This window comes from Pelodiscus sinensis, chromosome 32 (assembly GCF_052426305.1).
Source record: "Pelodiscus sinensis isolate ZL-2025 chromosome 32, ASM5242630v1, whole genome shotgun sequence".
Taxonomy (NCBI): Eukaryota; Metazoa; Chordata; order Testudines; family Trionychidae; genus Pelodiscus; species Pelodiscus sinensis.
Window position 1 is genome coordinate 16,388,099 of NC_143083.1, and position 26,361 is coordinate 16,414,459.

General features: G+C 46.8%; 1 protein-coding gene and 1 long non-coding RNA gene across 4 annotated transcripts in view; one reads left to right on the top strand and one right to left on the bottom strand.

The window, feature by feature from the left end:
* The window catches only part of LOC102460640 (repulsive guidance molecule A-like), a 29,280-nt gene extending 20,285 nt beyond the window's left edge, over window positions 1–8,995 (bottom strand). For all 3 annotated transcript variants that reach the window (XR_012896674.2, XR_012896673.2, XM_006112614.3), the window contains exons 1-2: window positions 8,766–8,995; window positions 5,377–5,870 (exon numbers count right to left, since the gene is read on the bottom strand). Coding sequence is in view for 1 of the 3 variants with exons in the window: in XM_006112614.3 (XP_006112676.3) it covers window positions 5,377–5,870; window positions 8,766–8,886 (615 nt within the window). In the remaining 2 variants the exon portion in view is untranslated. The remainder of the gene's footprint in view (window positions 1–5,376; window positions 5,871–8,765) is intronic.
* Window positions 8,996–10,352: 1,357 nt separating this feature from the next.
* Window positions 10,353–20,204, top strand: LOC102460482 (uncharacterized). The gene is made up of 3 exons (XR_331303.5): window positions 10,353–10,628; window positions 10,961–11,059; window positions 19,931–20,204. It is a non-coding gene; the product is annotated as an uncharacterized LOC102460482 (long non-coding RNA).
* The last annotated feature ends 6,157 nt before the right edge of the window (window positions 20,205–26,361 follow it).

Here is a 26,361-nt window from a genome sequence, read left to right on the forward strand (position 1 = left end):
TGGGTGGCGTATGTGTGCACTCGTTGCAAGGAGCTCCTGACCCTCAGAGACCGAGTTTGGGCTTTGGAGGCCAGGGTGGCTGAACTGGAGGAGCTAAGGGAGGTAGAGAGCTAGGTGGATGAGACTTTCCGGGACACTGTAGTATTGTCCCACCTCAGCTACGTCTACACTGGCCCCTCTTCCGGAAGGGGCATGTAAATTTCACTAGTCGTCGTAGGGAAATCCGCGGGGGATTTAAATATCCCCCGCGGCATTTAAATAAAAATGTCCGCCGCTTTTTTCCGGCTTTTAAAAAAGCCGGAAAAGAGCGTCTACACTGGCCCCGATCCTCCGGAAAAAGTGCCCTTTTCCGGAGGTTCTTATTCCTACTTTGATGGGGGAAAGCCGATTGGTGCGGAGATGCACGTATATCGGAGGGAGACTTCTCTTAGAGGAGAATCCATTGATAGAGATTCTCTAAGCTGTAGTCAGAAAGAGAGGAGGGGAGAGGGCAAACCATGGGCCAGAGCAGACAAACAACCGCATACAAAGGAATCCAATGCATCAGGGAAGGGCAGACAAAGAAGCAGTGGCAAATTTTTAAAGTGCTTGTACACAAATGCTAGGAGTCTGACTAATAAGATGGGTGAACTAGAGTACCTCGTATTAAATGAGGAGATTGACATAATAGGCATCACTGAAACCTGGTGGAATAAGGAAAATCTGTGGGACACAATCATACCAGGATATAAAATATATAGAAAGAATAGAGCAGGCCAGGTGGGTGGCGGAGTGGCACTGTATGTGAAAGATAATGTAGAATCAAACGAAATAAAAATATTAAGTGAATCAACATGTTCCATAGAATCGCTATGGATAGTAATTCCATGCTCCAATAATAAGAAATTAGCAGTAGGGATATATTACCGACCACCTGACCAGGACAGCGATACTGACATTGAAATGCTAAGGGAGATTAGAGAGGCTACCAAAATAAAGAACTCTATAATAATGGGGGATTTTAATTATCCCCATATTGACTGGATACATGTCACCTCAGGAAGAGAAGCAGAGATAAAATTTCTCAATGGCTTAAATGACTGCTTCTTGGAACAGCTGGTGCAGGAACCCACAAGGGGAGAGGCAATTCTCGATTTACTCCTGAGTGGAGTGTAGGATCAGGTCCAGGATATAACCGTTACAGGACCACTTGGGAATAGTGACCATAATATAATAACATTCAACATTCCTGTGGTGGGAAGAACACCTCAGCAGTCCAGCACCCTGGCATTTAATTTCAAAAAGGGGAATTACACAAAAATGAGGTTAGTTAAACAAATTAAAAGGCGCAGGGCTCGTCTACACTGGCCCCCTTTCCGAAAGGGGCATGTTAATTTCACAGGTCGTAATAGGGAAATCTGCGGGGGATTTAAATATCCCCCGCGGCATTTAAATAAAAATGTCCGCCGCTTTTTTCCGGCTTTTAGAAAAGCCGGAAAAGAGCGTCTATACTGGCCCCGATCCTCCGGGAAAAAAAGCCCTTTTCCGGAGAATCTTATTCCTACTTCGAAGTAGGAATAAGATCCTCCGGAAAAGGGCTTTTTTTCCGGAGGATCGGGGCCAGTGTAGACGTTTTTTTCCGGCTTTTCTAAAAGCCGGAAAAAAGCGGAGGACATTTTTATTTAAATGCCGCGGGGGATATTTAAATCCCCCGTGGATTTCCCTATTACGACCTGTGAAATTAACATGCCCCTTTCGGAAAAGGGGCCAGTGTAGACATAGCCACAGTGACTAGAGCCAAATCCCTGAAAGCTGCATGGAAACTTTTTAAAGACACCATAATAGAGGCCCAACTTAAATGTATACCCCAAATTAAAAAACATAGCAAGAGACCTAAAAAAGAGTCACTGTGGCTTAACCACTATGTAAAAGAAGCAGTGAGGGACAAAAAGGTATCTTTTAAGAAGTGGAAGTCCAAGATAAATAGAAAAGAACATAAACACTGTCAAATCAAGTGTAAAAATGTAATAAGAAAAGCAAAAAAAGATTGAGGAACAGCTAGCCAAAAACTCAAAAAGAAATAACAATGTTTTTTAAGTACTTTAGAAGCAGGAAGCCTGCTAAAAAATCCTGTGGGTCCCCTAGATGATCGAGCTATAAAAAGAGCAATCAAGGATGATAAAGCCATTGCGGAGAAACTAAATGATTTCTTTGCTTCAGTCTTCATGGCTGAGGACATTGGGGAGATTCCTGAATCTGCACCATCCTTTGTGGGTGATGAATCTGAGGAACTGTCCCGGATTGAAGTGTCATTAGAGGAGGTTTTGGAACAAATAGAAAAACTTAATGTTAACAAATCTCCGGGACCGGATGGCATTCATCCAAGGGTTCTAAAAGAGCTCAAATGGGAAATTGCTGAGCTATTATCTGTGGTTTGTAACCTATCCTTTAAATCGGCTTCCATACCTAATGACTGGAAGGTAGCCAACGTGACACCAATATTTAAAAAGGGCTCCAGAGGCGATCCTGGCAATTACAGACCGGTAAGTCTAACTTCAGTACCAGGCAAATTAGTCGAAACAATAGTAAAGAATAAAATTGTGAAGCATGTAGAAGAACATAAATTGTTGGACAAAAGTCAACATGGTTTCTGTAAAGGGAAATCCTGTCTTACTAATCTATTAGAATTCTTTGAAGGAGTTAACAAACATGCGGACAAGGGGGATCCAGTAGATATAGTATACTTGGAATTTCAGAAAGCCTTTGACAAGGTCCCTCACCAAAGGCTCTTGTGTAAATTACAGTGCCATGGGATAAGAGGGAAGGTCCTTTTTTGGACTGAGAGCTGGTTAAAAGACAGGAAACAAAGGGTAGGAATAAATGGTAAATTTTCAGATTGTAGAGGGGTAACTAGTGGTGTCCCCCAAGGGTCAGTCCTGGGACCAATCCTTTTCAACTTATTCATAAATGATCTGGAGAAAGGGGTAAGCGGTGAGGTAGTAAAGTTTGCAGATGATACAAAATTGTTTAGGATAGCCAAGACAGAAGCAGACTGTAAGGGACTCCAAGAAGATCTCACCAAACTGAGTGATTGGGCAACAAAATGGCAAATGAAATGTAATGTGGATAAGTGTAAAGTAATGCACATCGGGAAAAATAACCCTAACTATACGTACAGTATGATGGGGGCTAATTTGGCTACGACAAATCAGGAAAGAGATCTTGGAGTTATCGTGGACAGTTCTCTGAAAACTTCCATGCAGCAGCGGTCAAAAAGGCAAATAGGATGCTAGGAATTATTAGGAAAGGGATAGAAAATAAGACCCAGAATATCTTACTGCCCCTGTATAAAACTATGGTACGCCCACATCTTGAATACTGTGTACAGATGTGGTCTCCTCACCTAAAAAAAGATATTTTGGCCTTGGAAAGGGTTCAGAAAAGGGCAACTAAAATGATTAGGGGTTTGGAACGGGTCCCATATGAGGAGAGGTTAAAGCGACTGGGACTTTTCAGTTTAGAAAAGGGGAGACTGAGGGGGGATATGATAGAGGTCTATAAAATCATGAGTGGTGTGGAGAGGGCCAATAAAGAGAAGTTATTTATTAGTTCCCTAAATAGAAGAACTAGAGGACACCAAATGAAATTAATGGGGAGCAGGTTTAAAATTAATAGAAAGTTCTTCACGCAGCGCGTAGTCAACCTGTGGAACTCCTTGCCAGAGGAGGCTGTGAAGGCTAGGACTATAACAGAGTTTAAAGAGAAGCTAGATAATTTCATGGAGGTTAGGTCCATAAAAGGCTATTAGCCAGGGGATAAAATGGTGTCCTTGGCCTCTGTTTGTCAGAGGCTGGAGAGAGATGGCAGGAGACAAATCACTTGATCATTGTCTTCGGTCCACCCTCTGCAGGGCACCTGGTGCTGGCCACTGTCAGCAGACAGGCTACTGGGCTGGTTGGACCTTTGGTCTGACCCAGTGCAGCCGTTCTTATGTTCAGTGCTGCCTGGTTTGGAACACCCGTGCACGAGCCACCCCTTCAGAGCCAGCAGGATGCTCGTGACCTCACATCTCAGAGCTCCTAGCAGGCCCCACTACCTGCAAAGGGTGACAGTGTTGGAGTAACGTGCTCCAGGAGGCTGTCCCTGGGAGAGCGTGTACAGTGTGCATGCTCTGCTCAAGACAGAAAAGAAGGCAGGATTCCTGCCACCTGGGCAAACCCATCCTTACCCATATGTTGCATAGGGCACCTGAAAATGTGGGGCACCCCTGGGTCTTAATGGCCACCCATCTGCCTCTTCCTATCTCTGGTCTGTGGCTCTGCTTGCTCCAGAGAGGAGCTAGTTATCTTAAAAGTGACCAAGTCTGTGCCAGAGCTATTAGCAACCTGTGAGAGCCATTCAAGTGGTAATGAAGCCATTTCTCTGGAGATATTTAAGAGTAGGTTAGATAAATGTCTATCAGAGATGGTCTAGGCAGTGCTGGGTCCTGCCATGAGGGCAGGGGATTGGATTCGATGACCTCTCGAGGTCCCTTCCAGTCCTAGTAGTCTATGATTTAACCAAATGTTAACATCCTTACTAAGAAACATGAGCAAAACACAATCCCTTCTCCTTCCAGTAGGTCCCTGACTGTCTTTCTATAGCAGGGGAGCAGGAGGATGGGACTTTTAAACATAAATTTTTAATCTTCCACCTGGAATATTGCCAAAGCTGCCCGGCTCCTGCCCGTGCATCATGGCTGGAAGAAAAGATTTCCTTCCTAAAAGTCCTTGACTGCACAGAGTTTGGAGCTACAGGGAGTCACCCAAATCCTTAGCTTCAGTTTGCAGGCATTCAACAGATGTGCTGCCTCTCTTCTCTACCTGGTAAACCCTAGAGATCTCAAACCCAAATTCCACTGGAAACAGATGCACTTTCCCCATTCCTGTCCCTTGCTTAAAACCCTGAAGTGAATCCAGGCTTGTCTGAAGGCCTGGAAAAAGTCTGGATTTGTGACCGCTCAGGGGGTTGAGGTGATTGCAAACCTGCCGTATGTATAGACCTGCTATGGAGGCAGGTGCGGTGTGAGGACACCATGCAAACCTCTCATGCAGTCCTGTAGGTACAGAATGCCATGGTAACAGGATAGACCTCCCCAAGGAACAGATACAGAACAAACACACATAATTTTAAGCCTCAATCTAGGAAAGGCTGTTTTAAAGTGTCACAGGACTCCTCATTTTTGCGGATACAAGCTAACACAGCTACCCCTAAGAGACTTGTTTCCTATGTACATGCTCTGAAATTCACTTCCTTTGATGACCACAAGGGGGTAGCAGATGCTGGCCTAAGAGAAGCTAAAAGGAAGGGTGGGGAATTTCAGGATGGTGTTGATTTTTTTTTTAAGTGGTTTGTTACCTTGCTGGTAGCAGTGGCACTGGATCCCAGAACAACCGGGACGTTGGTGACCTGGACTGACAGGTACTGATTGTCTATTAGTGGCCAAGCTCCCTTGACTTTACATGTCTGGAACTCATCTTTAAAGGTCCTTAAGTGAGGATCCCCAAATAATCCACAGTGGGCAAATTTCTTCTGAAAGCCAGATCGGCTCTCATAGTTGCACAGCTCTGAAGCCAGAGGGTCCAGCGCGCTAGGAGCTTTCACAGAGGAAGTTGGCCCGTCACTGGAGCAGTTATACTGTGTAAAGAGTTCCTTGATCCTGAACACGGCCGAATGATACACCAAGTCTCCCCGGCAGGATTTTGCTGTCTTTCTGGTGCACACCGAGTACGCCCGCAAAGCAATGCAATAGTCCACATCCAGCGGTGTCTCCTCCGGCAAAGCATGGTTAGGAGATGTAGCAGCCACGTAATCAGCATTGCAGCGCTGAATTTGGCACTGCTGGCAATGCACTGCAAGGAGAGATGGTCATTCTGATCAACAGTGAGGTATTTAATTGGTGTCAATGATCTGCCTACTAATTAGCAACTAGAGATCTTTGGTCTGCCCTAAGCACTAGTCATATAAAGAAGTATTTTTCCTCCTCACTACATGGCAATAAAGGCTCCTACCTAGGGGCTTAAAACAGAAGTTCTATAGGCAGAGAAAACACAGAGGTCAAACTCTTCATGACAGCTTTATTGATGCTACCTACTTGACTGTCGTGACCCATCAATGCGTGTATGGCTTTGCACTTAAGACAGCATTCTATCTCCAAAGCACTATTCCAAACACAGCCATCACACTACTCTGAGACAGGAAAGCACAAAGTCAAAAGTTAAGTGAGCAGTTCTGCCAGAATCATTTGTTTGTGATTTACATTAAATAAATCTCCCTCTCAGGTGGGACAGAGCAAAAAACCCTGCCACAGCTATAGAATTTTAATAGACTGAAAGTTAAGAAGTGGAGCTACTTTTGTAGAAAAATAACTGCTGTATATCATGTGGATATGACAAAACAACGTACGTAAGTATCAGTCAGTGCAATGACTTGTCTTCGCTTTAAATTTACATGCTATACGAATATGGCAAAACTCCACTGCCTGCTTTTGCCATTATGAAGACAAAAATTGATTTATTTGCTATTAAAAATAAAGTTTCACCCTGCAAGTGAACAGAATTTTGAAAGGCTATTTGATACTGACGTGACACAAAGTAGGGGATATAAATCTGCAAGACAGCTATTCATCTGGCATACATTCAGAAATACCACAGCACTTTGTGCATACAAGAACATAACATACACACAATGCTACACTGCTTGCTACCATCAACCAGCATTCAGATGTTACAAGACAAAGCACGTGTGTTATTAAATGCATTCAGTATCTTCCCTGGAGGCAGATATCAGCAATGCACCAATTTTAGACCCAGCATGCAAATCTCTACTGATTAATGCAGAGTTTAAACACACAATATCCACCACCTTGAAAGCATGTTACTGCCATGTGGGAATGTACGACTGTCACAGATTTAGCCAGGTTTTACATTAAGGCACACAACAGCTCACTCTCCCAACTCAGGGGAGAGAGGAAACGTTACTTTCTATAACTAGGCTTCTTGGCAATTAGAATAATAAACTATGGGTGGAGCCTGGGAGTTAAAATCCTGGGTTCTAGTCCAAATTGAGCCACAATCTTGTCTGCTCTTGGGAAAAAAAATCAACACAGGTTGAAGTTTTCAAAAATCATTCATTTTGGATGTCCAGTTAGAGCCTGTGGAGCACCCATAACTTCCAGTGAACTCAGTAATAGCACCTCAGAAGTCAGACACCCAAGAACTGCTGCACCCCAAATTAGTGCCTACTTGATATTTTTCACTTTTGCCTCAATCTGTAAAATAGGGATAATCATCCACCCTCCTAAATGCTCAGAAAGACATGTGAGATCTGCTACAAGGGAAAGTGAGTCATGCATAGCATTTCCTTTCCCCCTCTTCCCCCCCCCCCCCAAGGTGCCTCTTTTCCATTTTGACTCCTCACACCAGCACTCTTAATTGCATTTTAAAGGCTCACCTCAGACTCATGTGCAGTTTGGGGTTTAAAAACCAATACTAAAGAGAAAAACTGAACTTCAATTAACTTGGATTTTCATAGTTACAGTGACTGATGAAATAGTTTAAGTCTGTTAAAACTACAAGTGTCTTAGATAGTAGAAGCCACTGTACCTTAGTGATGCTAAGAACATATTTCTCACACACACACACACACACACTTTGAGGGGTAAATTCACTGTAGGGTGGAGGGCTCAAAGGAAGCTCAGGCCCCCAGCCCTACTTCCACATCATTCTTCACACAGGATGCAAGAGTGTCTTGCACAAACCCTCTACCTGCTGGAATGCATTTCATCAGCAGCAAACAGGAAACCCCTGGGACCGCAGGATTATTTTGCTGCGCACCAGGAATGGCAGTGCTTACATGCCTGTGGACACAGAAGCAGGGGTGGGAAAGGCCCTACCCCCCAGGTGGACAAAAAGCCCCGCACAGGGTCTGTTGCTTCGTGCCTTGGGTCTGGAGAAGCAGGCAATGGAGAGGACAGGAGTCACCAGTCCAGGGGATGGAGAAGGAGCTGTCCCAGCCCTCCTTGGGCTGCTGTCCCTGACTGGCCAGCACGGGGAGCAGAAAGGCGCCTCTGTACTCCAGGCAGCCGCCTTGTTTGCTTTGGCAGGAGCTGCACATTCGCTCCTCGTAGAAAAACAAACCTCCCAGAAAAGGCTCGTCCACCCCCACAACACGCACACCCCAGGAGGTCCCAACCACGGTGGGCATCCAGGCCCCTTCTCAGCACACTCCCCAGAGGAGTCTCCAGCTCAGACACACCTTGGAGCCTCCCTTCCTGCCCCCGATATGGCATGTGCTCTGCGTCTCCCCTTCCAGGCATGCCACCACAGACGGGCCCCCAAAAGAGGCATCTGTCTGAGACTCCTCATCCTCACCCATGGGGCCCCTCAGCCGAGGCGATTGCTCTGGGGCTCTCTGCAGCCCCCCAAAAGAGACACCTGCTTAGACACTCCCAGCCCCCCCTTTAACACTCCCAGCCGACCTCCAGATGACCCCCCCAAAAAAACCTCTTCCCCGCGTTTCCATTCCAGTCCCGACCGCCCTCCTCCCAGCTCCGCTTCCCTCCAGTTACCAGCAGCCAGGCCAGCTCCTCCCCGCTCCCCCCAGCATCCCGGATCCATCGACCCAGATACCGCAGTCCGGGTCCCTCGTTCCGTCCTCCACCTGCCCCAGTCCGGCTCCCGGCCCAGGTCTGCCCAGCGTCCCACACACGAGCCCCGGTCCCTGCTCGGTCCATCCGCCCCCGCTACCTGCACACGGCGGCGCCAGGCACACGGACACCAGCAGCACCATGCTGAGCAGAGGCCACCACCGCGGTCCCCGAAGCCGCTCTACAGCCGCCGGGGGGAGGCTGCCTGGCCCCATAACCATCCAGCCATCGACCCAGGAGCCTCCAGCTCCGAGCAGAGCTGCCCCGTCCACCCCCCCTCCGCTGACCCGGGAAAGACTGCAGCAGCCAGACGCCTCCGTCACCCAGGCACGGCCAATGGAGCAGCCGGGGGAGACCAGCAATCTACATATTCATACGGCTTCAGCCAACTGGAAGGCATCCAGAGTCGACTAATCTGCATATTTATTACCTTCCAACCAATGGGAACGAAAGCAGAGCCCCCCCATTCATATATGCCATAGCCTCCAACTAATAGGGAAGCTCCAAATGTGAAGCTCTAGCGAATAGGGAAAGCGTCACACCAATTAAATCTGCGTAGTTATTAGCCATTCACCAATGGGCTAGTACCCAGTGCATTAATCTACATATTGATTAGCCTCCAGCCAATTCGATTCCACCTTGGAAGTCTTGTTTCACAGTGCTGTCCTTCGAGACACCGGGCGCTGCAAGCATTGTATAATCAATCCAGAAGGGGTTGGGGCAAATGAAATGTTTGCCTTTTGAGTTCACCAGGGCTATGTCTAGACTGGCAGGATTTTCCACAAATGCTTTTAACGGAAAAGTTTTCTGTTAAAAGCATTTGCGGAAAAGAGCGTCTAGATTGGCAGGATGCTTTTCCGCAAAAGCACTTTTTGTGGAAAAGTGTCCGTACCAATCTAGACGCGCTTTTGCGCAAAAAAGCCCCGATCACCATTTTAGCAATCGGGGCTTTTTTGCGCAAAACAGTACTGTGCTGTCTACACTAGCCCTCTTGCACAAATGATTTGCGCAAGAGGGCTTTTGCCTGAATGGGAGCAGCACAGTATTTCCGCAAGAAGCGCTGATTTCTTACAGTAGGACGTCAGTGTTCTTGCGGAAATTCAAGGGGCCAGTGTAGACACCTGGCAAGTTTTTCCGCAAAAGCAGCTGATTTTGCGGAAAAACTTGCCAGTCTAGACACAGCCCAGGTGGCATCGCGCAGCATATACTTTACTTGTGGGGAGAGGGGACGGATAAGTCCACCCATGGCCCTGTGCAGGGACTTTCTCGCCTTCCCCACAAACCCTTAAGAAGGCTTTATCCCATCAGAGCAGCACCCCACAAAACACCCTCCCCAACATGTTTCACTTACCCCAATAATTATTTTAACAGGAGGCTGGGGGGCCACTTGGCCCAGGAGGTCACCACAGTGGCAGTCAGGATCTCAGGAGGCGGGGCGGGGGGGGGGGGGAAGAGAAGGGTGTCTCTTCTTGACTCTGCTACCAATTCAGTGTGTGAACCTTGTTGAGTCACTTAATCATATTGTGCTTCAGTGTCCCTGTGACAGGGCGTTCGCCCTGCACTGGCCCTTTAAGGGCAAACCCCAGCCGGAAGCTGGGCTGGGGAGTTTAGCCCCAGCTGGGGCTGCCTTAGTGGATTAGGGCCCAGCTGGGAGCTATATAAGAGCATGGGCGGCTGTTCCCAGGGAAGGCCAGTAAGAGCCTGGCTGTTGGGGAAGCAGGAGGCTCCCTGCAGTTAGGGCTAGGCTAGGGGAGCTCTAGCCAAACAAGCCCCCAGACTGCAGGGCCTGCATAATGGCCTGGTGGAGAAACAACAACCCCTGGAAGGGGGGCTCAGAGACTGACTTGGGCACTGCCGGAGGGCAGTGTGGTGAAGAGGATGATGTGGCCTGGAGGAAGGAGGGGAAACCCCACCAGCTGAAGGAGCTGATTCTGGAGACAGATGGCAGACCACTGCTACAGTGGTGAGTGAACCTCCTCGCAGTCCCCATTTAGGAAATGGTAATAAGGATGCCTAATTTGTGGAAGCAGTCATGAGGTCTGATTAATTTCTGTTTGTAAAAGCGTGGTGAGATTTACAAGGGACAGGTGTGACAGAAGGCCTGTGTTTTTATGGTTACTCCATCAAAAAAGAAAATCTGGTGGACTCCAAACTTCCATCACCTTGTCCCCACCCCTGCTCTCCAGCTGTTGCCAGCAACAAATCACAAACATAATCCTAGGGAACATACTTCCCATTTGCCTACAGTCACTTGTGCTTCAAATCTTACTATGACCTTTCTTTCACCTCCAACAGTGATTACAGGAACTCCCTGCATTGGAACAGTAATGAAGCTGCTGGGTGATTCTTATATTTCACAATGCTACCTAGTGGACTCACTGCTCTTGTTCCAAGGTAAAGAAGGGGGGGGGGGGGAAATCCACCCATCTGTGCTGGGGTTCCCCTTTGTGCTGCATTTTATTTATTGGTGGGGCTGTCTGGAGAGTTTCCATTTCTCAGTATGACCTGAAAGAAAGAAAAAGCCACATTTGAAGGGATATGTTTAAGGAGAGGATGCAGAGGACTTTCATGTCAGAGACTGCTGTCAATTAGAAATCTGGTCTCTAGGATCAGCCACTGTTTCTACTCCAAGCATTTAGAAAAACTGCTATAAATCATGAGCATACAGGTAGAACATGGTATGTTTGTATATGCAGGTATACGCAGTCAAATCTGCCTGGCTGTGTCTAGACTGGCAAGTTTTTCCACAAAAGCAACTGCCAGATCTCATGTAAGATTGTCAGTGTTCTTGCGGAAATGCTATGCTGCTCCCGTTGCTTTTGCGCAAAATCTTGCCAATCTAGACCTAGCCAGACACTAGACTACGCTCTTCCGGTAAAGGACCTCTCACTTCAAAAACTGTAGACGTTTTCTTAAATCCAGACAAATTTTCCAAAGTTCTGCAAGGGGAACTTGGTAAATAAAGCCCCCTAAAGCTATTCTTTGTTCTTGTGAAGTCAGGCTGATCCTCAAGCCTTGAGTTTCACAGCCAGAGGAGGCCCTTGCAGCTTAGCTGGAACCCAGAGCCATCCTGCATGCCCCAGCTCCTAGGGCTTGGACTGATTTTTTTTCCTTTCAGATGGCATTAGGCTGAGAGTTGCCCACCTGAAAACAAATGGCTCCAGTATTTATAAGCTCTCCTTAAATGTCCAGGATGGTAACATTAGGGAGATTGGGTGTAGGAGATGAGCTAAGGGAGGACAAGCGCAGAGATAGCTTGAGGCTAAATTGTCTCAATGTTTTAATTTCTCCTCAGAGAATGTGTACAAGCATAGCTCATACTGGATTAATTTAATCCAGTTTAATGCATGAACTGCAGGAACTAGAAAGCAATTCATGATTATTAATTGCATTACCAACATCAGGGCCCCTTTGTGCTGTCTGATTTACAAACCCAGGGAGATATACATGGCCCTAAAGAGATTACAATCTAAATAGAAAAGAAAGACAAAGGGTGGGAGGAGAAACAGAGGTCAGAGTCTTACTCAAGGGATACAGCATGTCAGAGTCAGGAAGAGAACCCCAATAACTACTAGGCCACATTGCCTCCCAGTTGTGATTTTTCTGGACTCTTCTGGGCCCAACTCTGCTCTTTCATACTCATGAAAATCTGGAGTAGTTGAAGGTGTAGTCACTGCAGATTAATGCCACAGTAAAAGCAAGCAGAAATTAGCCAATTCTGTCAAACTCATGCGAGGTGCCTATGAGTTCCTTGCAGTAAGTCAGTGGAAGAGCAGTAGAGTTAGAGCTCTTGGCTCCCAAGTCTGGGTTCAGTCCACTAGCCCAGTGGTTCCCAACCTTTTTTTACTGCACACCGGCAAACCCATTCACAGACTTTTAGCAGACTGGTAGCATTGTATTTGCAAGTTGCATTTTCATTCTGCAAATGATGGATATGCAAATACAATGTTACCAGTCTGCCAAGTGGCCGCCACAAACCGTTATTTTCAGCTGCAGTAGCCTCCCGTCATGTGGTGGCTGCCGGAGCTAAAGCAGGCTGCTGTGCAGTGACTCAGGGGGCCAGGGTGTACCTCAGCCCTGGCCCCCCGAGCTACCATGAACTGGCTTCAGCTCCAGCAGCCAGTAATTTGTGGCCTGGCACTGGTCCGTGGACTGGCAGTTGGGAACTGCTGCACTAGCCGAGTGGTTCTTAAACAAGAGTCCAGAATCCCCTGGGGGGCCACAAGCAGGTTTCAGGGAGTCTGCCAAGCATGTCAGGCATTAGAGTTGCTGGGATCCAGGGCAGAAAGCCAAAGCCCGCTGCATGGTGCTGAAACCTGGGGGGCTGAAGCTTAAACCTGAGCAAGTGAGCTTTGCAGGACCCCTATATCATGGAGCCCCAGGCAACTGCCCTGCTTGTTACCTCCTCACACTGGTCCTGGCTTTTAGATGCTGAGAAACAGTTGCAGTACAAGTGGGCTGTGGATTTTTATAGCATATTGGGAGCAGGGGGAGCGCCAAGAGAGGCTGAGAACCTGCACTGGCCCACCTCACTCTTCCTCAACTCCCTGCCTTAGCTTAAAACAATGAGGGGTCCTGTGGTACCTTAAAGACTAACAATCTGCATCCAGCAAAGTGGGCTTACCCACAAAAGCTTGTGCCCAAATAAATCTGTTTGTCTCTAAGATGCCACAGAATTCCTTAGGTTTTGCAGATACAGACTAACATGGCTGCCCCTTTGAGACTTATTTTAGGTTAATCTCTGTAAATCCCCAGCCACTGCCTGGCTGCCTTTCCCACACCTGATCCCAGCTCCCTCTGAGATGCTCAGCATTCCCTGTAAGCTGAATACTTGGACAGCCACCCAGGAGACAGTCAAATGCTGCTCAGCTGATTAGCAGAGCACCCACAGCTGGCAGCATGTTTCTACTGGTGGTGCACATCTGCATATGCACTAGTGCACCAAACACAATGTATTCCACACATGGATGGACAATATTAGAGGGAACATTGTGCTCTGGTTCTGAATGTCCCAGAAACCCTGCAGCTCTGACTTTCACACATACCCATGAGTTGATCTCAGATGTCTTTTGAATTCGACATAACATTGAAATCCTGAGCACTTGTGGTCCTTCAAGCTCTCATGGTACTTTAGGCAAAAGCAGGTGTTAACCCTGCCAGATATCTGTTTGGATAATTACATGCCAGCATCTATAAAACAACCACCGTGACTTTCCTTGGATACGTTCTCCTTTACATCTTGTCCTAAAGCATAACTGTGTGCTTCCTCCCCAAGTAACTATTATTTACACTGGACTGGACTTGACAATAAACAAGTGTTTTTATTAAGTATAAAAGTAGAATTTAAGTGGCTGTAAGTGAAAAGTTAGATCAAAGTAAGTTACTAAATTAAAATGAACACAACACTTAGCTAGTTTGACTCAAATAAGCAACTTCTTGCATGCAAATTCTTACCCTAAGCAGCTGTTCTTATCTCAGGTAAAGAGCTTCAAGTCAAACATTTAAAAAGCAACGAATAGGTCTTGTAGCATCTTAGAGCGTAACAAAACATAGTGGCTGTGTCTAGACTGGCAAGTCTTTGTGCAAAATTGTCAGAGCTTTTGTGGAAATTCAAGCGGCCAGTGTAGACAGCTGGCAAGTTTTTCCACAAAAGCAGATGATCTCATGTAAGACTGTCAGTGCTTTTGCGGAAATACTATGCTGCTCCCGTTCAGGCAAAAGTCTTTTTCCGAAAGACTTTTGTGCAAAAGGGCCAGTGTAGACAGATTTCTTTTCCGCAAAAAAGCCCCAATCGCGAAAATGGCAACTGGGGCTTTTTTGTGGAAAAGCATCCTGCCAATCTAGACGCTCTTTTTCCAAAAATGCTTTTAACGGAAAACTTTTCCGTTAAAAGAATTTCTGGAAAATCATGCCCATGTAGATGTAGAATAGTGATAGAGATGTAGCCGTGTTAGTCTGGGGTAGCTGAAGCAAAATGCAGGACAATGTAGCACTTTAAAGACTAACAAGATGGCTTATTAGATGATGAGCTTTCGTGGGCCAGACCCACTTCCTCAGATCAAATAGTGGAAGAAAGTAGTCACTATTTGATCTGAGGAAGTGGGTCTGGCCCACGAAAGCTCATCATCTAATAAACCATCTTGTTAGTCTTTAGAGTGCTACATTGTCCTGCATGTAGATGTAGACGTAGATGGTATAATGAGCTTCAAGTCAGAGTTGATCTTTACTGTTGGGGTCTACAGCTTAACTTTCAAACAGCTGTTCCATCCCAGAGGTGACTGCATTGTAGTGGTTGGCTAAATGACGACTATGCATATTGGAACAAACCCTGAAGTCTTTACTCAGTTCTCACTCGGGTGCAACTCCTACTGAAGTCAATGGGAAGATGAGCTATTACTGTGCCCTTTGTAGTCTATGCTACTTTGGACTCTCTTGCACTAACTTGCCTGCTCATTGGGAGTCTGATTCACCATTATCCTGCTGCTGCTTTACATCAGCCAGGCTGATACAAGGGGGTCAGAAGGCGGCATTAGATTGCCAGGGACTTCCTCTTGCAAAGGGAGCCTCTGTGCCTTATCTGAAAATTGATTTTGGAGCAGAGTTCTCCTGTGAGAACATCCTATACATGAAGGATCAGATTTACCTCCTTCCTACATGGTATTTGCTGCTGTGAATCAAAATGCTTGCCAAGACCCCTTTGACTCCTGCTGAGTGGATACAAATGAGCAGCATCAAGGGACTTGATCTCCATGCTCTTGCCACAAATGTTGAGTTCACATCTTCCTTTAGAGCAAGCTGAGGTGGGACATGGGGATCAGGTCAGCAAGAATACTTCAAGAAGGTGTTGCTTGCACAAAGTGGTGCTGCACCTTGGCCTCTGTTTGTGCTAGCACTGATGGACACAGCATTCATCTTGTCCCGAGTGCCTGTTCTCTTGTTTTGTCTCAATCTGTTAGCATTTTAGGGAATATTTTTAACTCTTCAGCCCCAAGACTAAAATTGGCTTGTGCCTGGTCATGCCCAGGCTGATTTTGGTCCCCTGTCCTTTTACCAAAACCCCCAATTATTGTCTGAGCAGTGTGGCATGATGTTGTGCTCTTGCATTAAAGGGTTAAAGGAAGGCATTTGGAGCAGGAGGGTTGCATTTGTTCTGCTGAGGATTAGTGGAAACCCTGGGACAGCTGTTTGACAGCACTGGCATTCCTGGCTGATGCAGAAACCAAGTAGGGATTGTGACCTATCCCACTCACCTTATAGGCAGGAAAGCCAGACTAACTGTGGAACCAGTGTAGTCTAGTGGTTAGAGCAGAGGCCTAGACAACATGAGAGTTGTATTCTAGGCCTCTGACATTGGGTAAGTTATTCTAACTCATACCCCCTTTATCCATGGCTGTGTCTTGACTGGCCAGTTTTTCTGGAAAATCAGCCGCTTTTCTGGAAAAACTTGCCAGCTGTCTACACTGGCCACTTGAATTTCTACAAAAGCACTGACTTCCTACTGTAAAATCAGTGCTTTTTGCAGAAATACTATGTTGCTCCCGTTCAGGCAAAAGTCCCTTTTGCGCAAAAGGGGCAGTGTAGACAGCTGATATTTGTTTTCCGCAAAAAAGCCCCAATCGTGAAAATGGCGATCAGGCGTTTTTTGCGGAAAAACACATCTAGATTGGCACGGATGCTCTTCCACAAAAGCACTTTTTGCAGAAAAGCGTCCGTGCCAATCCAGATGCTCTATTCCGCAAAAGCTTTTAACAGAAAACTTTTCCGTTAAAGCATTTCTGGAAAATCATGCCAGTCTAGACATAACCCTCGGGACTCACTCATCCATTATTGCTTGTCTCTAACCTCCCTTCACCACAGAACTACTATCTGTCCTTCTCTCCCTAACAGGGAGTGATACTGCATGACAGCAGTTTTCTCTGGGTGGCACGTTTTGGTTCAACTTAAGCTGCGCTGAAACAGGAGAAAGCAGGCATCACATCCATGCATGGCCCCAACAGACATGTCCAGGCCTCTTTTCATGATCTTGCCTGTGGATCCTTTTGTTTGTCTTTAATTCAGCTCTGCCTAGTTTTTTAAACAAGCTTTGCTTGAATGGTCAAACTCAGACAAACTGAGCCCTGCCTGGAATTCCTCTACTTGAGATGACAGTCCTAAGTATCTATCTAGCCACACATTTATAACACCCACTAAGATCTCTGAGATTGCTATACAAATGAGCACAGGTGTGTATGTGTGAGATGAATGGGGGAAGGGACAAGAAAACAGGAGGGATAGAGATAAAGGAGAAGACCTCTGTTTCCTGTGCTGGACCAGCACATGGGGATTAGTCAGAGGGGGTTTGCTTCATTCTCCCATCTATAAGGAGTTGCTGCAGAAAAATGGAGACAGAAATAGACCAATCTAGCCTAGTCAGCAAGAGGCATTGAAGAGAATGGCCTCATGCACATGGGTCATTAGTTTCTTAAAGCCCCTGCATAGACTCCCTTCCCCCCCTAGCTTATCTCTTGGACTTCATCTCACACCATGTTCTCCCCCACCTGAACCCTCCAATGTACCAGCTCCAGTGCCTTGTTCCTTTCCTGCTCCCACTCCCTTCTCTATGCCTTTTACCAGATAGCCCCCTGGTTCTATGCCTGGAGATTCCTTCAAATCATCAAGACTGAGCAACTTGGGCAGAGCCCATCCCATTTGAGCCACATGCAGCAGTGAGCACAATGTCTGAGATTCATTGATAGTCACTGGAGAAGCTGTTAGTCTGTCTACAAAAACAAGGAGTCCTGTGGCACCTTTAAGACCAACAGATTTATTTGGGCATAAGCTTTCATGGGTACTTGGATCTGATGAAGTTGTTTTTGCCCATAAAAGCTTATACCCAAATAAATCTGGTCTTAAAGGTGCCACAGGTCGTCTTGTTAAAGTGTTACTAGCATCCCTGTCTTATGGCTGGGCACACTGAGGATAATAGCCTACTACTCCTACCAGCTAAGGGAATGGCTTCTTTAGCTCAGGCAGTAGAAGTCCTTTTCCCTGTACAATCCCTACCACAGGGCATAATCAAAAGCTGCATCCTCTCTCTTTCCAGTTTCATTCCTTCATTCACATCCCTCTGCTCACTGGTGTAATAATCACTGTATGGTCTTTGTGGCAGGTTTCCTATGCAGGTGTTATAACCCAGTGGGAGATCATCTTCATTTTAGGGGTTCTTAAACCCTCAAATATTCAAAAGAAACCTTACTGACCACCAGCATTGAGGGTCCTGACACCTGTGCTTAGCAAACAATACTATCACCATGCATAGGGGTTACATTCCTGGGGAAAGCCTGTATCCATACAACATAGTATAGCTCAGCTTGGTAATGAAGGCCATATTGTTCTGGAGCCAACTTGTAGTGGGAAGGATGGTTATGGAGGAGCTGCAGCCTGCGAGGCGAGAAGAGGCAACAGATCAAAAAGCATGATTAACATTTCTGAACTGCTGCCTGTGCTTGCCATTTCTTCAGGTAGGAGAAACATTTGTTTGGGCCAGATCTTCAGTGGGGAAAACCTGACTTTGCACCAGTGAGCTCAGCAGAGAGATGCTGCATGACACTCGAGAAGCAGGGCCATGAATTTCCAAACTTTCCTAACTCCTTATTTTTTCCCCCAGTTCCCTGTACTCCTCATTCCAGTGGTTTTGACAGGGGCTATTCTCCCCACCACGGACAGGCTGTCCTTTTTCATAAGGATGGTTGTCACACTGGAAGTCATGAAGGCAATTCTGATGAATCAATGCCTCAGTCAGTGGCATAGATGACTGGTGCTTGCAGAGGGAGGGGTGCATGGAGGGCCACCTAGAGGAACAGGGAGGGGGCATGAGGAGGGCAGTGCACCTGCTGGGTGCTATCACAAGTCACCTGTGGCCATAACCTTGCTGATGGAGGTGCCATTCTTCAGAAGAGGCACCTGGCCACTTGTGGTCAGTAAAGAGCTCGCAGCAGTTTTCATGATGGCTGGGGGATTGGTCCCAGGCATGCTGGCCAAATTCCAACCTGAGCAATTACATTCTGTCTAGCCGTAGTCTGCTTTGTAGCTGCAGCTGGATGCATTTACTTGTCACTTCCTGTGCTAAGCTACTGCCATGCTTCACTCCAGAGGTGGCTGCCTTATAGTGGTGGGGGTATAAGTGGATATTAATAGAACTGATGAATCTACTTCACTAATCAACTGCAGCCTCTGAATAGGAACTCCAGTTAGGAACCCCTCTTCTCCTTGTGTAGGTCCTTCCTTCCCCTGAGGAGGCCAAGAAGAGCTTTTTGCAGCTCCTTGAGGAATTCAGCTGGAGGCAGTAAACTGGAGAATGCATGAAGGAACAGGGGTGCATGTGTGCGGCAGCTGCTTTCCTGCAGGTGGCTGGAGCAGGCCGGATGTGGGAAAGCAACAGGAAAAGAACACCTCTTTCTTGGTTACATAGCTATCCAGCACATCGAACCAAGGAAAGATGCATTTTAACCAAGGGATCTTTGGGCTTCCCAGAGTAGCTCCTCTAAGGACAATGGGAGACAGCAGATTGGTGTTTTTTTTTTTTGGGCTCCAGGTTCCCAGCAACAAAACCCCAGACAGCCCCCACCTGTTAGCGTTTAAAAAGAGAAACCACAAAGCCCTGACATCACAAAGCATTAACAAGCAAAGGCTATTACAGGCTGCGCAGCACAGGAAGTTTAAGCCTCAGGAATTCTTAACTTCCAGCTCTGCAGCTGTGCAGCTGGTTTTCTCATAAAGCCCTGACCTGTGAGTGCCTATGTCTCCTTCAGCTAACCTTTCACCTCCCGTTCTCCATGCCCCGACAATGGCAGAAGGACCTGGAAAGCCACAAGCCCTGCATTGAGGCCTAGCTTTGAGCCAATCAGTCATGCCTCCACCCCGGGGTCACAAAGCACTGCAGTTGAGTGAGCTGGCTACATTATCACCAGAGCAGCAATGAACTCAAATTAGCAAATTACAGGCTCCAAGGGCAGCTGCCAATTATTGAAATCAGTTGTGGAGGAACAGGAAAACATAAAATCCAGGCGGGATAGGCCTCACAGTGAGCCAGAATGGAGACATGTGGAAAGCCAGATAGCTCAGCAGCCTGAAACCACAGGCCTTTAAATTATTGTCTTGGCTCCACTCCCTCTGCACCTTGAATTTCTTAGCTCTTGTTACTGTTGCCCTGCCAAGTCTCCCTTTAAACTGCACAGAGAAAGTCCAGCAGAACGTTTGTGTTTTGAAAGACCTCTCTCTCCACAGGGCGGGAAGCTGGGGAAGACAGAGGAATGCATGCCTGGGTGTGTGAATAAACTTAAACATCTGGAGAATGAAATTACCTTAGCTGGAATCTGGTTTCAACACTGCAAATAAACCTCCTGGGAACCTGATGTCCACTCTGCTTCCCCCCCTTCTTTGGAACAAAGGTTCCGGCCTTTTTGGCTTGTGATCATAGCGTGTGCTTCAGTGGTGGTTGCTGGTGACAGATGGAATGAATGCCGCTGAACTGTATCGGATAAAGCTATCACACTGGGAGCAGCTGGGTGCAATGTCCAGGGGGCATTGGCTGGCTTGATGGGACTGGTTAAATGGAATCTTTCATGGGGATTCTGCAGGTTCAAATCCACCTCCGGGTGAGCAGCTAATTAGCCTTACATGAGCCTCATTAGTGTTTAGCAACAACTCTCTTGTGCTGGGTGCTGTACATTTCAGAGCAGGCAGTAGTAACCTATCCCCATGGAGCTTATAGTCTAGATAGACAAGATGACAAACAGTGGGAGAGGCAGTCTTGTAATCCCTGTTTGACTGATTGGAGGACAGAGGCACAGAAGCAAAATGCAGGACAATGTAGCACTTTAAAGACTAACAAGATGGTTTATTAGATGATGAGCTTTCGTGGGCCAGACCCACTTCCTCAGATCAAATAGTGGAAGAAAGTAGTCACAACCATATATACCAAAGGATACAATTAAAAAAATGAACAAATATGAAAAGGACCAATCACATTGCAGAACAGAAGGGGGATGCGGGGGGGTGGGAAGGGGGAGGAAGGAAGGTAAGTGTCTGTGAATTGCTGATATTAAAGGTAGGGAGAGAGGCACAGAGAAATTAAGGCAGTGAAGTCAATGAACAGATTCTCATTGATTGCAGTAGGCACTGGACCCAGATCCTTGTCCATGGTCACATTGAGGAACACTATGGCCAGAGCCAGCAATTGAATCCAGGCCTGAAAGCCCATTTGGCGGTTTGCATTACATGAGTGTGTGGGTCTCAATCCAGCTCCCTGAGCTCAAACGCCCTACCTGATGCTAATGACATCTGAGGCTGTCAGTAAAGGGGCCTGGGATTGAGGGCATGATGGAGTGTGGTCACAGAAGACCCCTTGGGGTGCTTCCTGGTGTGCTGGCAAAGCCACTAACATGTACCTCCTTGCCCTCTGGGGTTTCTCACCACCCTGTCCTGCTGGGCCAGATCTCCTGGTCTTTCCCCCAGCCAAGGCACCAAGCTGAGATCAACCCCTCTCCTCCCCCTCTGCTGCTCTCTAATGAGCAATACAGACACGGAGTCTCTTCAGGTCTCAAGAAAATGTAGTTTAGGGCACAGCTTCTGAGAACCCAACCCCCAAATGGAATCAGAATCCCAAATAAATCATTCAGAGAAGCTCTCTAACAATGAAAGGAGGATGTACACACTGATTGCTCCCCCAGGGATACCAATTATTTACACTGGGCTTGATAGTAAATAAATGATTGTATTAAGTACAAACAATAGGATTTAAGTGGTTGCAAGTGAAAACAGGCAGGGCAAAGTAGATTACAAATTTAAAATAACAGAAAATACATAGCTAGTTCTAAGACTAAAATCTCAGTACAGACTCACCCCTAAACTGTTCTTATTTCAGCTAAACCTCCAAGCCAAGGAAGATAGATAGATATTTTTTCCCCCTCCCTGGGGTTTCTGGTTCATTCTCTTGGGAGTGATATGCCAGCCAAAGACAGACTGAAAATCTTTTCATCTTAAATTGCCTTATTTTTCAGCAGGAATTCTTTGTGTTACATTCTCCCCTTCCATGGAAAATTACCTGGTCAAACCCTATCTGTTGTGGTTGGTCTCAGGAAGACATGACCACCCCTACTTAGCTTTAAAGGACAGAAGAGGCGGTTTACAGGTAGGGATGTAAAAGTGTAGTTGACTAAGCAAAAGCTTATAGGTTAATGCTAGACTACATGCATTCCACCTCCCACTTGCCAGTAACTTTTTTTAGCAGGCTGGTCAGCAGCTCAACTCAATTCTGGCTCACGCTGGATCCAGGAACTCAGACCACCCCCTAGACAGGGGCTGCTGCCATCCCGCACCGCCACCTCTTTATCAAAGGCAGCAGCACAGGGCGACAGCATAGGTCCACAAGCTAGATTTTAAACTGGCTCCCTTCCTAGACCATTTCCCACCTGGCACCCCATGCTGCTGTCTCTAATACAGTGGCAGGGGTCTTCTTGGGAGTGAGGCTGGAGCACTGGCCCCACCCCCAGGAACTATAGAATAGTCAACAAACCAATAAGAATTCATGACATTACTTGACTATTCAATTAACCGATATTTAACATCCCTATTTACAGGTGATCACCCAGACATTGAGGGACACACCTTTGATGTCTTTCATTTGGACATTTAAACCCATAAACCATTCCATAGTTCATATCTCTAATTTTAGATACAAGAATGACACATACACCAAAATAAGATACAGATCCAGCAGATTGACACATTAAGACTGATAGGTTACATTAAATATGTTCTTCAATGCCTCTTCCAGTTATGCATATTTGTGTCCATAGGTCAATTTTGTAAAGCATAGGGGGTGAAACTGTCACAGAGGGGCCAGGGAAAGTGAGCTTGCTCTGTATAAAACTTTACACAGAGTAAGATTTATCTGGAGCTCTGGTCTCATTGGAGTTGTGCACCTGGTTGCTGTGTCAAGATCTTTTGGATGAGCCTTCCCAGAGCTGAGTGGCTCTCAGTGTCTGTATTGCTGTGCTGTGGCTTGTGACCCCAGCATTGTGTCATCACTGCAGGAGATTAGCAAGTCTGGTTTGGTAGGACTAGGTGGTGAGCGATCAATAAGGTAGCAAAACAGGCTCAGCACATCAAGTGGCAGTCCCCAGGGCATCTCTGTGACTGAACCTGGCACACCAGGTCTCCAGCAGTTGAGAGCAGTAATTGCAGAAAGTCCTGTCCAAGCCCCTGCAACCCCAGGCTACAACAGGCTCGGTGACATTGTGAGGATGGTGCAGGCAGATTGATCACACGTAGGGGTTGTGAAAGGGTGAAGGATGCTCAGTGTAGACAGACTTTTCAGCGAATACAATTGCAAAACTCTAAAGTCTCTATTGAGCATGTGCAAATGGAGACATTTAGAGACTTATAATTTGGCCAAATATGGGTGCCTTGCATGAGGACAACTGACTCCCTGTATGAAACTTCAATTCCCTGCTCCAACGCATGGGGGTGCCCTGCCTTCTCAACAAAATATTTATAAGATTTTTTTTTTTAACATGGGCAAAACAAAATTTTTCTTTAATTTTTGGAGAGAGGTGAACCATTTTAGCTGAAACATTCCAAAATATTTCAGTCTGAGACAGAAAACTGAGCTCAGGCATGGAAAATTCTAGCTTGACCAATTCAAGTTTGCCAAAGATTAAAGTTATAAGCAATTGAAAATGGAGTCTTATACTGGAATGTGCCAGGCATTCTTAACTATGAGTGTTCCCTGCCTGTTGCACCATTAATATTTTTAAAGTCATAAGCTCTTTGGGAGCAGGAAATATCATTTTGTTCTGTGTTTGTATGGCGCCTAACATCCCTGAGTCTTAATCCATGATTACGGTTACTAGATGCTAGTTACAAATAATACAAACTAATACTATTATAGGGACTGATCTCATGGCTTTTAAAAAAAGCATGCAGTTATGTGGATCTGTTGGTGATCACTGCAAGATACAGAGCTAGCAAATACAGGGAGGGGAAAACAGACCTGCCAAATTATTCCTAGACGTATGTCTACACGGCAATACTATTTTGAAATAGCGCTGTTCTGAAATAACTCAGGGTATGTCTACACTTGCAGCCTATCTCGGAATAGAAAACACGATTATGTAGCACTTTAAAGACTAACAAGATGGTTTATTAGGTGGTGAGCTTTCGTGGGCCAGACCCACTTCCTCACATCAAATAGTGGAAGAAAATTGTCACAACCATATATACCAAAGGATACAATTAAAAAAATGAACACATATGAAAGGGACAAATCAAATTTGAAATAAAGCCCTATTTCAAACTACCTGTTAAACCTCATTGCAGGAGGAATAACAGGTAGCTTTTGAAAGACGGTTTTATTTCAAATGCCCGTTTCACTGCCGTGTGTAGACGTGGGCAGTTATTCCGGGGTTGTAAATTTCAAAAAATGGCACCCGGCCGGGAACATGAAAATCAAGCACGGGATATTTAAATCCTGGGCTTAACTTGCAATTCCAAATGCCTACATTTGCAGCCCTATTCCAAAATAGGCTGCAAGTGTAGACATACCCTTAGTCTGCATCTAAATAGTAGACAGTTATTTCAACTACATAGTAGGCAGTTATTTCAAAATAGTGTCAAAATACTGTCAAGCTGGAAGACTTCTTACTCTGACTCCTGTGAACCTCATTGTATAAGGAATAAGGGAAGTCAGAGGAAGAGTGCTCAATTTCAAAATAAGGGCTATGTAGATGCTCCCTATTTCAAGATAAGCTATGCAATCTATGTAGATCAATTTGCGTAGCTTATTTCAAGTTAAGCCCTGCAGTGTAGACACACCTTCACAGCTCAAAGGAAAGCCCCAGGAAATTGGATGCTTAGTGCTTGTATTGGTAGTGGAGGGAATACTTGGGGAATTAACATATTATGCACACGCACGCATGCAGGGCTGGCCTGAGCCCTTCTGGCACCCCAGGCCCAGGCGCGCGACGCCGCCCCTGGACACACGGCACATGCACGGGCCTGCCCCCGGGGTGCACAGTACATACATGGGCTGGCCACGGCAGTTGGCGCACAGGCTGGGGCCCGCCCGCATGGCGCATGGCCCATGCACTGCTCAGCCAGCCTGGACACCGCTACTGGCACATGCGCCGTGCAGGGCCCCGCAGCTATGGGGGGAAGGGTTACTTTGTAACCCTGGCCGGCGCTGCGGGAGCCAGGTGCACAGCGCCTGATGGCAGCTGTAAGGGATGCTGCACATCCCTTACAGCTGCCATCAGGCATCCCCCTTCGGTTGGTGCCCCGGGCAGCTGCCCAGCTCGCCCATGCCTCAGTCCAGCCCTGCATGCACGCACACACACTCACTCCAGAGCTGCTGTTGCATTACTGGAGCCAGCTCCTCAGTGGTGTAATGCAGCATAGTGCCCCAATGGACCTGGGCTGCTTTACAACAGCTGAGGATTTGACTCTGTTGTTGTCAGTTACCCATCAATTTTTTTCAAGCTATTTCTGAATGTCTGAACTTAGTCCCTTCCTCAAAGGCAGGGGAGATCTCAGAGCCCCACAGCAGCAGCACAATTTCTCCTTTCATTGCACAGCTGCTGGAGTTTGGCTGGTGTCTCCACACCCAGCCCTGGCCCAGCCACTACAGCTGGTTCACCTTTTGCGCAGACTCAGCAACTTCCCATTCCCCTGCCCCCAGTGCCGTCACAGAGAAAATGGGTTATTTATGAGGGGCCAGAGGCAGGAAGAAGGGGACCTGAAAAATATTACAGGGAAGAAATTCCTTGTGGGTGGAATGTGTGCAGGATAAATGAGGCTTTTTATGCCTCTTTTGTATGGTATTGGAAATGGTGGATTTCTTGCAGCAGGGAGAAAAAACATAACAGTTGCTGCTGGAAATCGAACTCTCCACTACTACCGCCACCTTTCCTTAGCTCCTCTGGTTCATGCCTGTTACTGCTGCAGCAGAAGCCAGCTTGTCTGGCTTACTCCTTTTCTGATCCCATCTATCTGTATGGCTAAACCTTTGTTTCCCCGCATGTTGCTTAGGGTTACCATATGTCCAGTTTTTCCGGGACACATTCTCCTTTCCACTTCTTAAATCTCCAGCCAACCAGTTTTTTAAATAGCTAAAAATGTACGGGATTTTTGCCCTGCAAAGGATATCGGGACAGGGGTGGCAGCACATGCCTGTCACTCAAATTGAACATTTCGAGCCATGCGCCTGGACCATTAATGGGCACCCTGAGGAGGCTGGGGGTGCCTGGCTCTGAGGGAAGGAGGGGCATTGGGTTAGAGCAGGGAACTGGGCATTAGAACTTCCAGCTTCTCTCCTTTCCTGTAGGTGGGCAGTGGGTCTGTTGAATAGATTTGGGGAGTCCAGTCTCAGCTCTGTGAGGACTGGGAGCTGGCGTGTGGGCAGGGAAATGGAAAGGTTTCTGGGAAGCAGGATTCCTGGGTTCCTTTTCTAGCCCTACCACTTCTTCCCTCAGTGCCTTTAACTTCATGCCCCAGGATGGGCCCCAGCCAGCAGCCTCACTGTCGCCCCACTCTCTCCTCCGGGCCCCACAGAAGCCCGGGCTGCCGGCTGGTTGGCAGCACTGTAGTAGCCTGTGCTGCCACACATCTCAGGGTGGTGCAGTGGGGAAGTGAGAGCCTGGCATGCAGCATCCCCTCAC